The sequence below is a fragment of the Dasypus novemcinctus genome, chromosome 3 (assembly GCF_030445035.2).
Source record: "Dasypus novemcinctus isolate mDasNov1 chromosome 3, mDasNov1.1.hap2, whole genome shotgun sequence".
Taxonomy (NCBI): Eukaryota; Metazoa; Chordata; class Mammalia; order Cingulata; family Dasypodidae; genus Dasypus; species Dasypus novemcinctus.
Genome location: NC_080675.1, coordinates 2,048,981 through 2,059,880, shown reverse-complemented (window position 1 = coordinate 2,059,880; position 10,900 = coordinate 2,048,981). Strand labels below are relative to the sequence as shown.

Here is a 10,900-nt window from a genome sequence, read left to right as displayed (position 1 = left end):
CAACACTGCCACGTCGCCGGCCGCCGCGCTGGGTCGACTGTGCCTTTTCGTATATTTAAGTTATACCCAAGACTCATACATGAAAAATAAAGCCTGAGGGCCTGTACTTTAATGAAGAGAAAAACGTTTCCAACATAGTTCTGGGAGCTTTGAATGGTAATGTCAAAAAATACTTTGGGCGTATAAAAGCCTGCGCTACGGCTCAGGGCTCGGAAGCGCCTCGGGCCGCCGGGAAGCTGGAGCAGCGTGGGGCTCCTGTGGCGCGGACGGGCAGCGCCAGCCGCCCTCCTGCCTCCCCACCCGCACCCGCCCGGGTCCCGCCTGCAGCGCCCTCAGGTGCCACCCGCCTGCCCACCCCTCGCTCGATGCGGCCTCCAGCGTCCGACCGCTTTCAGAGAAGGTGCAGCTGTGAGGGGCAGCCTGCGCTCGCGCAGCAGGAGACACCTCGCCGAGGGGAGCCTGGGGGGACTGCAAGTAAATTAACCCGCTGGACCGCGCCCCAGGCCTCGCGCACCCTCTGCCTGCCCCGGTTTGGGGCAGGGCCCCGAGGCAGGCCCAGCAGGGCGGGCTCCGGGGCGAGCCCTGCACTGCGCACAGGCTGCACGGCGGCGCGGAACACGTGTTCCTCCGGGGCTTCCTTTGGTAACAAATGCAGAAGGGGTGACTGTGGGGGTCGGGTGCGGGTGAGGGGGGCGGCGGGGCCCCTGCAGCTCTGGGTACCAGGGGAGGGCGCTCGCGGGGAGCTGGCTTCGCCCGGGGCCCGGCAGCGCGCCCGTCCTAACTGGCACGAGCCAGGGGAGGATGAAGGGGTTCTGATGGACAACGGGGCGGTCTGGGAGCTGGGCGTTTATTTGGATTTACAGTAACTGGCAGAGTTGGGTCTTCCTCCTGGAAAGGCCTCACCTCGCACGCGGGCTCCGCGCTGTGGCGCTGGCGCTGCGCGGCACTGTCAGGACGGCTTCTAGCCGCAGCACAGCTGTCCAGGGCCTCCGGGGGCCGCTGAGCCCGAGCAGGGCTGCAGCGCCATCAGGCCAGGGTTCGCTGCCGGGGCTTGATCCGCGGGTATAACTGGGAAGCAGCGGGAATGCGCTGTTGGAGGACGCCCCGCGCCGGGGCCCACTCGGCCCCCGGCCTGCGCCCGGATGACCCCCTGCTCAGCCCCGCTGGGCCCCCTGGTGGCGCGTCCCCCTCACCGCATAGTGCTTCATGCTGCCCAAGGCTGCGGGAGGCAGGGCCGGCCTCCCTGCCTTCTGACGCCCCACAGGGGAGCGTGAGGAGGGCGGCTCTCCCCTGCCCCCTCCAGCCGCGCCCCAGGCCCCCGGGGAGGAGGCGGCAGAGCCTGTGCACGGCTCCCCCTCGCCTGGAGGGTGGTGCGAGGGAAGTGCAACCCTAGGCGCACCCCACCTTTCTTAAAGACATTTCCAGACTGCAGGCAATGCTGGATGGGGGTGAGAGCAGCCGTCCCTAGGCTGCGCCTCCTGGCCGCCCCCCGCCTCCCCGAGAGCAGGCCAGGTGCCCCAGAGGGCGAGCGCGACCCCGGGCGCCACCGCTGCCAAGCAGGCCCTGCCCGCCCAGAGGCCTCAGACACGTCCCCTACTGCGCAGCGGGCCCGAGCTGGTCGGCTCTCAGGCACCAGCGAGGACGGTCACTGCCCGCACACAGCCTGGTGGCGAGCGGTGGCGCAGTGCTTACCCCCAGCAGGTTTCGGGGCACGTAGCCCTCGCGGTCCCCGAGGCGTGCCCACCACCACTCAGTCTCGCTGTCATCCTTGCGCCTCAGGATGGTGATGGCGTCGCCCTCGTGGAAGGCCAGCTCGTCGCTGTTCTGAGCCTCATAGTCCCACAGTGCGTACACCAGGCCCTTGTTCGCTGCGCCCAGCTTCTCCTGCACCCCTGGATGGAGGGCAGAGTCAGGCCCTGCGCGGGGCCTGCAGGGAGACCCCCGTGCGCCTGGCCCCCGGAGCAGCAAGGCGCCGCGGAGGCTGCGCTCGGCCTCAGACGCCCAGGCCACCACGGCAGGGCGGGGTGAGGGGCCGAGCCCCCACTTGGCACTTGCCCAGGCCAGTGGCCGCCCTTGGCTGCATGTCCCAGGGACACAGGGCTTCTGCTCTGAAAACCTAAGTCTACGGGCAAAGGCGCGTTGTCCTGAAAGGCCTTCCTGAGAGTCTCGACTTGCGACTCCCACCCAGAACTGAACACCAAACATCTGAAGAGACGAACTGCTCTTCGATGCAGCAAGTCTTGACCGTGGCCAAGGGGCAGCCACGAATGCCAAGCCGCAGTTGCTGGCCGAGCACATGGCCAGGCGGCCACTTGGGGGCATCCTGAGAAAGGCTCCCTGCCGGGACACTGCTCTGGACGACGGGGAAACTGCCCTGCTGGTGGCCCAGCCCCCGCGGCCCCTCAGGGCCCTCCGCCGCCCAGGGCTCCCGTGCAGCCCCAGCCTGGCCGTCTGCGAGCCTGCAGCCGGTCTGTCCCACCGCACTGGGCGCCTGGGGGCGCAGCGGTGCCTGCTGGCTTTGCGGGCCTGGGCTTTGTGGCCGCTTCATCCCCAGGGCCGGCACAGGGTGGCCCCCAGGAGGCTCTCGGGGTACGCGCCGAGTGGGGCTTCCAGCTGTCCAGCCCTACCGGAGAGCCCGCCCAGGGCCGGGCAGAGGAACTGGCACGTGCGCCACTGTCAGCAAGGGCCAGCCCGGGCCAGCCACGGGGCGGGGCGGCGCAGCCCAGCCTCGGAGGCCGTCCCAGCTGCTTCGCGCTGCGCGTCCCCGCAGCAGGTGCGCCCCGGCACCAGGGCACAGCTAGGAGCTGCCCAGCCACCCCACGCCAGCCGCTCCCGCCCCGGGGGGCAACACCTCGGCACAGGGTACACGAGGGAAGCGACTGGGTTTTCCCTGCACTCGGCAACAGGCTCGTCCTAACAACACGGATGTTGAAGCACGTTTTCAAGACGGAGAGCAAGGGGCAGTGCGACCCCCGCGCCAGTGAGACCTCACGGGCTGTGCCGAAGGGAGGGCGGAGCAGCTCAGGGGCGCTGCCCAGAGCCCCCGGGGGCGTCCCCTGGCTGGGCCGGCAGGCGCCGAGGCCAGCACCGCAGTCCGCGTCAGCCCCATGGGCCCAGGAGCCTCTGAGGTGTGCCCGAGGCCGCCCGCGTACCGTAGAGGAACTGGGAGCACTGGATGTAGCCTTCCTCCATCTCCTCACACTTGTCTGCAGCTGTTTCAATGTCGCTAATGGTTGCAGCGAAGATGGCGGCCCCGCTCTCCACCAGCTGCTTGCAGAGGTGCACGCTGTTGCAGGAGGCGGCGCAGTGCAGGGGCGTCCTGAAAGCAGACGGGGCGGAGATGCTGGCACGGCCCGAGGCCCGTGAGGAGCTGGGCGGCTCCTCGGGACACGACCCTCGAAAGAGTCATCCTCCCCCAGGCGCGCCCTCAGCCCCTCAACGCGCGTTTGGTCCACTAGTCTGACTCCAGCTAACACGCTGCTCTGGAGCACGTGAACCTGTGAAAGGGCAGCAGATGAAGAAAGCCTAGAAACAGACACGTCCAGCAGGACAGCAGCCGGCTGGGAGGCCGGGGCAACGCCTCCTGGGACACAGCGGCCTGCACGGCGGCAGCAAGTGCATCAGAAGGGACGTCGTCCAGCTGCTGAGAGCAGTGCGGGGCGGCGAGCAGCACCCCAGGCCGCGGCGCTCGCGAGGGCCCTGAGCACAGCCCTTCTAACGAGGCTTCCGGGGAGCGGCTGGAGGGACGGCTGGAGCCTGGCGACGGCAGTCTTCCGGGAATGGAATGACGGGGAAGCTTGCCTTTTTCTCTCCCCTGTACTTCCCCACTCCTGAAGTCACACGTGCCTGCCTTCTGGGAATGGAGAGAGAGCGTGCTCGAGCGCGGGGCCCTTACCAGCCGTCGCTGTCTGCGGCGTTCACGTTGACCCCGAAGTCCAGCAGGAACTTGACGATGTGCTGGTGGCCGGCACAGACAGCGTTGTGCAGCGGTGTGATCCCCTCGTCGTTGGCCTTGCTGGGGTCCTCCACCTGGGACGCACAGGTGGTGGGACGCACGGGTGGTGACACCCCAGCCCGAGACCCCAGCCCCTCGGCAGGATGCCCACGGGCGGGGCTGCCGCTCACCTCGTAGATGATCCTCTGCACCAGGTCGAACTCTCCCTCCAGAGACGCGTCCAAGAGCAGGGCCAAGGGGTTAAACCTGACCCTCAGGCCATGCCCCGTCCGCTCCGAGTTTGGCTTCTTCAGGTTCGTGCGCTTGGCCTAGAGGGAAGGAGGCAAGCTGTGACCTCAAGGTGGCCTGCACGAGTGGCGTGAGTGTAGGAACCACGCTGGGGGACCGAGCGGCGGGCACAGGGCCTCTGCACCCCGGCCTCTCAGGCACCCCACTCCCGGGGATGCGGCGCTGGGGCAGGGCCCTGCCCTGTGCTCACCAGACCCACTCCAAGGGGAGCCCTGGCGCAGGCCGAGCCCGTCCCCAGGGGGTGCGGGGATGCTGGCACCGCCAGGCTCTCCTTTCTGGCGGACATCGTGGGAGAGAGCCGTTAGGCAACAGCTGAGCTTCTCTGCTCAATGCCACCCTCCAGAACACAAGTCACCCTCAAGCTCGACGGGATGCCCCTGATGTAGCAGAGGCCGGCTGAGGGGACCTCAGGGACAAATCCTCCTGAGACAACTCCCCGCTCCTGCTCCAGCAACACTGACCTCTAAGGGCTTCCTCCCACCTCAGCCTTATCTAGAAGGTTCCTTCTCCCCCTTTGCCTGTCCTTCAGATTTCAGACTAGGTCCTCTAGCAGGTTCTTGGAGCCCAGTGCCTTTCTCCTTCAGCGCACTTGCTACTTTACATCTGCTCGTGTGGCTACAGGACTGCCCCCCCGCCCCCACCCAGCACAGTACGGGGAGCGCCGCGTCTGCGGCTTCCCACTGCGGCTTCAGATCCCAGCCCAGGCCAGGCCAGGCAAGCCGGGAGCAGGCTGAGCCAAGGACCAGCGACACCCACCGTGGAGGCTGCAGGAGGGGGGACGGCAAGGGGCAGAGGCGGTGGGGGGCCTTGCTCCTCCGCTGGGGAGGGGGCCTCGGCCTCAGGGCTCGGCGCCTGCTCCGTGGACGGGCTGGCGGCCACGTTGTTGTTGGCGTCCTCCGTGGGCTCAGTGTGGCGGGCGGGCGGGGGACAGGTGGGCGCCTCCGGCTCGGGGGACGGCAGCGCGTTGTCGTTGGCGTCGGAGGCCGGGGCGGGCTCGGCAGGGAGCAGGGCGGTGGGCTGGGCGGGGGTGGGCGCCCCCAGGTTGCCGTTGCTGTTGGCGTTGCCGTTGTCCACGTCGGCTAGGGCGCCCGTGAAGTCCTGCAAGGGCCCGGGCTGGTAGAAGGGGGCGCCCTCCATGCCGCCGGCCAGCGTGTTGAAGCGCTGGTACAGCAGCTTCTGGATGTTAGGCCCGCCAGGGCCCTCCGGCTCCGTGATGGAGCTGCGCTTCTTGAGGGGCCGCGGCGCGTTGGCCAGCTTCCTGCGCAGGGCCTCCAGGTCCGCGTCGCTCTGGTAGCGCAGCGGCGAGTGCACGATGGGCGTGAGCTTGGTGGGGCTCAGAGGCCGGGGGAGGTTCTCCACGTGGCTGCCGTCTCCGGGCGGGGCAGGGCTGTCCTGCTCCAGGTCTTTCTCGGCGGGCTCGGAAGACGGCTGGGCCTGGGAGCCGCTCGCCGACAGCGGCCCGTGGAGGAACGGTAAAGGCGAGGGAGACGTCGACCCCGACGGCAGAACCGGCTTCCCGTACACTGCAGGAGACAGAGGGGCGGGAGGTGATCTCCTGCGAGGGCCACCTGCCCACCGTGGGCCTTGGCCCCACGTGTCCTGCCCACGCAGGGGTGGGCTCCTAGAGACACAGACATCCCCAAGGAAATCCACTGGCCAAAGAACGTCCACTGATTCCCTCAGAGCGGTGGAGTTTTTGGCCTAATTTACTGGTTTTCATTTACACGTGGGTTTCCAGAATTGGAGCTTTTTCAAATTACAAAAAGGCCGCTGACCTGACTGCCCGCCCCCCAGTCAAGCCCTCGCTTCCTGGCCCAGGAGGAAGGCATCACTGCTGAGCCTGCAGCTGCTCCTGGACCAGGCCCCTCGGTTCTGGCTCGTCCCCACAGCCGGTGCCGTCGCAGCACCCTGGGCCGCGCCCTGCCCACGGAGATCACTGGGGAGCACAGGCACCCCAGCCGGGGAGGCCCTCACAGAAGCCCTCAGCTACGGATCTGGGAGCCACAGCAGCTGCCCGAGGGCGTCTGAGGCAGCTCCAGGCGAGGCCTGCCCAGACGTTCTGGCCCAGCGCTGGCACAGGGCCAGAGGACCGGCAGGACCAAGGGCCACGGTGGAGCTTTCACCTCCGCCTGCACCCCAGAGAGCTCCTGGCACACGTCACCATGAAGCCAGAGGAAAATGAGGACATTTCCAACAATTCACCTGTCCAGGAGCTGGACTTCCTAAGCAGTGCAGGGAAGCAGATACTCGGGAAGTCTGAGAGCCGCTCTCCAATTGCAAAATTGCTCTAAATGCGTTTTGTCTTTTATTCCCATCTCAAACTGACACCCAGGCCATACTTAAAAGTTTAATCCTAAATAACATGTCACCCAAATACAGAGATATGGATCGGTATTTTCCTAACCAAAGTGCCACTTTCTAGCCCCCAAGAGCAGAACGCACACCTGCCACACCTGCTTTGACCGCCTTGTTCAAGGTGCCGTGGCCCGCCGGCTGGTAACTCTTCGGGGGTGTGGCTTGCTGGAGGTACATGGAGTAGATGGAGCTCGAGTTCACCGTCTGGGGTCCCTTCCTGGGAGACTGCGGCCTCGACCCTTTATCAGCCAGCAAGGGCCTAACGGCCACAGCCAGCGGGAGCTCAGGCTTGCCGTCTCCAGCTGGAAACGCAGGTGGCCCTGCCGGTGGGTAGGTGGGACTTGGAGGCACAGAAATCCTCTGCTGGATCTGCTGTGAGGAGCCTGGCTGGTGGGTGCTCCCTGTGGGCGGCAGGGGGGCTGGTTTCTGGCGGCCTGCACCAGCTCTGGGCAAGCTGCCCTCTTTCCTCCTCTCCAGGGAACTCGTCGAGCCCGGACCCAAAGGTGCAGTGCTTGGATATGTGCCATAGCTCGGAGGCAGCGGCTTGCTCACCCCAGGGACGGGTGGTGGCATCTTACTCATCTCAGTGACCTAAATTCAGATGTGAAAAAACAGAATCACCCTGCGGAAAGCTAAGTTATTTCTACCTGTCACAAGAGACCACAGAGGACAACAAGTCCTTCAATTCTGCTTGCTGGCCGAGAGCCAGGACAGTGTTGAACTCGACCGGAAGTGCACATGCTACATACACTGCTCAGGGTTCCAAGGCTCGTGAGATCCTTCAGGGCCCTGGGTATGATTTAGGACATTATCGGGACTAATCTGCCTCCCCTAGATTAAGACTGAAGGCAGAAAAGCAACAAAGCTAGGAGCTTGCTCTTGCTTTCTGTGCTAGAGGCCAGTGGCTTACCAGCTTCTCCGAGGCTCCCAGGGCCGACAAGGGCAAAGGCTGGCTGGAGAGGGCCCCCTGTCTCACGGCCGCCTCCACGCCTGCATCCTGCCGGCCTGGCTGGGCTGGCTTCGCTGAAGGGCTGGCACTCTCTTTCAATGTTGGCCAGTTTCCATCATTAGCTGGAGAAGAACGCAGAATTGAAATAAATTTTTCTTGAAATCAGTTGAATCAAGGTAAGAATAACACCATGCCAGGAAGCAGAAGAGCATGGGGACGTGACAGGATCTGACTGTGCTCAATTAGCCAAGGGACCTACCGCCACCCGGCCCGAGAACCTGTGCAGAGAGCAAGGGACACATTTGGGCAGCGAGTCGTTTTCAACGCCCGGTTGCCTTCCAGCACTACCAGAGCCTCCCAGCCGACAGCGCGCCAGTGACTCTTGTGGCTCAGTGACTGAGCCAGGCCTCCACGGATGCTGGCACAGGGCAGAGGCCGGAAGAGGGCGGACGAGCTCCCCGGCCCGTCAAGAGGCAGGCCGTCCCCTCTGCGCTGCGGAAGGACACGCGCCTGGGCCCTTCCTCTGCAGGTGCCACTCAACACAGAAGTGCACTCAACAGTAAGAACATTCATCTTTTGGCTTCATGACAGGTTTGACCTGTATTGCTTCCATTAATAGAAGAAAAAGTCTTTTATCAGTGAGAAACCTGGAAGGACTAGTGGGCAGGGAGGTGAGTGTGGCCTCCGCTGACGTGACCAGTGGAGCAGCAGGAGGGGCAGGCACATAGGTTGTCGCTCTCTGCCGTGATTAGAAAGCCAGCGACAGCCCCAAGTGTTCCGGAAAGTCCCCGAAAAGCAACATACAGGATTTGAGAGCATTTTCCAAACTGAAAAAGGTCTAGGCGCATTCCCTGGTACCGGTCACTGAGGTGACAGGAGTGCCGTGCCGTCGGCGGTGTCCGTCTCTAACCCAGGATGGACTCCAGTCACAGGAGCAAAACTGTCTGGCCTGTTAGCACTACAGGGCTGAGCGAAATCAAGAGGGGAATGTTGGGGACCCTCTCTCATGCCACACGGCCCGCGCGGGCAGACAGGGAGGCCGGCAGCGCAGCCTGGAGAATTCCTCCCCGCAAGAACAGTGATGGAGCCCAGTTCTCCAGCTCACAGGGCTGTGCTCTGAGCACAACCGCATGAGGCGGCCCGAGCAGCCTGGCGGGCCCGGACAGAGCAGGCTGCACGCGCTGCGAATTGCTAAGCCACGGCGATCCCGTGTGGCAGAGCTGCTCAGACACTCCAGCGCTAATACCGTTCCAGGCTCCCGGCAGCAGGAACCAGAACAGTTCCAGGCAGGCCACCCCGGCCCGAGGCGTCCAAGCTCCCAGCCCTAAGCCTGCCCTTGCCGCCCGCGGCTCGTCAGCTCCGCCAGGCCCCTGTCCCACCCGAGGCGGCGGGGGTCAGGCGTGTGCAGCTTCACTAAGACCCGCAAGGGAGCGCCGGCTGCCAGGAGGCCCCGGGGCGGCACCGCATCGGCACCCCCCAGGCCCCCAGCCAGGGTGGCCTTCCAGCTGCTCCTGTTTATTTTTAAATTCTTTTTTCTTCCATCCAGCTGCTTTTGCAATCTCACAGCAACAGGAGTTTTATGGAAATCAGCTACAAATGGGACTAGAAAGCAGGAGGTACAGAAGGAAGATAATTATTTTCAAGTATGACAGGAGATCCTTGCACTGAAGATAAAACGAAAAGCCTCAAAATGAACTCAGAAAATGTTATCATCTTTGAGAAGTCCCCTTGCTTCGCCAGCATGTCATCTGCTCTCAAGCCTCTCCTCACGAGGGTCTGATGTGTGTGACTGGTGTGTGGCCCAAACTTAGCTCACGTGTTGAAGGAAGGAGTATCTTTCCAAGGTTAATGCGATGAGTAGACCTTTGTCAGTTTGGAAAAAAAAAATGGAGTGCTGATTTGGTACGCGTGAAGGCACGTCAGGACCGCCCGCCACCATCATGACATACAGTTTACAAACGGACTCGCAGAGCGTGCTGCAGGCCCAACATCGAGAGCGGACTCTGTCCACGAGCCGGCCACTCTGGGCTTACCAGGACCATCTGTGTGACAAAAGAACCAGAAGAGCCAACAGTGCGGTTAGGATCCCTCCCAGAGACTTCACGTCCCAGCCCACACCTGGGCCAGCAGGTGGCCGCCGCCCCAGGCTGAGCACAGGTGTCTGGGGTCCAGGCACTTCCGGCCATAATGGAGAGGCTACGGCCAGTGCTTAGTCATGAAGGGCTCGCAGGGTGGTTTTCTCCTCGCCACCCAAGGCAGCACAGCACCCAACCCCACAGAGGAAGGGGAAAGACCGGGAGATGGCCTCGGGAAGTTCTACAAATGAAGCCAGCAGAGCACCAGCTGTGCTGTGATCTGCCACTGGAAAGAGACAAATTTCTCCTCCTACCATAGGTGCTTCAAACCAGAAATATCAGCTTTTCAAAGAAAAATTAGAGGGCCACACGCCCGGAGGCTCCACGTGGCTGCTGGGAGCGCAGCTGGAAAGGGACCTGTGCCAGGGCTCGCAGCACGGGGCTGCGCACCCTTCCTCTGTCTGCCTGCTGCAGCACAAAGCCCCGCCTCCCTGGCTAGCAGCAGATGGGTCCCTGCTCCCACAAGGGGCCAGGCAAGAGAAAATGAGCAAACAAGCAGAACTCAGCACCGGCCTAACACCAGCTCTGGAAAATGTCCTTGGAACGGCACCACTTCCAGGAAGGGCGCGGTGGCTCAGGACGCCATCACAGGCACTCCATCAGTCTATGTACTGGAGGGAAAGTTCTCAACCCCAGTTGTAAAGGAATTCTTACGAAAAGAAACTTTGCTTTTAATGCCTTATTTTAAAAAGCAGCCACGGGATCTGTGGGAGAAGTTAGACTCCCCGGAAAAGTAGTCTCCTGGCTGGGAAGGTGCAGGGCACAGGGGCGGGGCCTCCTGCCCACGCACTCAGACATGGAGGTCAGAGAGGCCAAGGCCAATCCCACCATGCAGTGCGGCGTGGCCCAGGCCACAGCTGCTGCCGGAGCCCCCGTGACACGTGCAGAGCACACTGAGGGCAACGTGAAGACGGGGTGCCCCTGCTGTCTGCAGGGGGGCTCGGCTGGTCCGGGACAAGGGCACCCCCGAGCTGCCCTGAGGGGCCACGACCACCCCCGGGGTGGAATGGGAGCACACTCGGGGTCCGAGTCCTAACACAGCCCGTGACTTAAACAGCCCCCAGTAAAGACCTTGAGCTCGGGGTCTCTAGAACCAACACTCTGCTCCCCGAGTGCCGCCGGGAAGTCTGAGTGCCGCAGAGGGAGACCAGGGACGGGAATGGGGAGTCCAGGGGAGGCTTGGCATGGGGCTCGCGCCCAGCGCACTGGGGGCCCTGC

At 63.8% G+C, this 10,900-nt stretch overlaps 1 protein-coding gene across 16 annotated transcripts in view; it reads right to left on the bottom strand.

The window, feature by feature from the left end:
* Positions 1-80: 80 nt before the first annotated feature.
* The window catches only part of PPP1R13B (protein phosphatase 1 regulatory subunit 13B), a 130,106-nt gene continuing 119,286 nt past the window's right edge, over positions 81-10,900 (bottom strand). For 7 of the 16 annotated variants that reach the window (XM_071213580.1, XM_058291003.2, XM_071213583.1 and 4 more), the window contains 9 exons: positions 9,497-9,589; positions 7,509-7,669; positions 6,688-7,189; positions 5,000-5,766; positions 4,126-4,263; positions 3,896-4,029; positions 3,153-3,319; positions 1,693-1,892; positions 81-1,068 (listed from right to left, as the gene is read on the bottom strand). In XM_071213580.1, coding sequence (XP_071069681.1) covers positions 1,027-1,068; positions 1,693-1,892; positions 3,153-3,319; positions 3,896-4,029; positions 4,126-4,263; positions 5,000-5,766; positions 6,688-7,189; positions 7,509-7,669; positions 9,497-9,589 — 2,204 coding nt within the window. In that variant the 3' untranslated portion in view covers positions 81-1,026. The remainder of the gene's footprint in view (positions 1,069-1,692; positions 1,893-3,152; positions 3,320-3,895; positions 4,030-4,125; positions 4,264-4,999; positions 5,767-6,687; positions 7,190-7,508; positions 7,670-9,496; positions 9,590-10,900) is intronic. The other 9 variants (XM_058291057.2, XM_071213592.1, XM_058291042.2 and 6 more) reach the window with 3 other exon arrangements.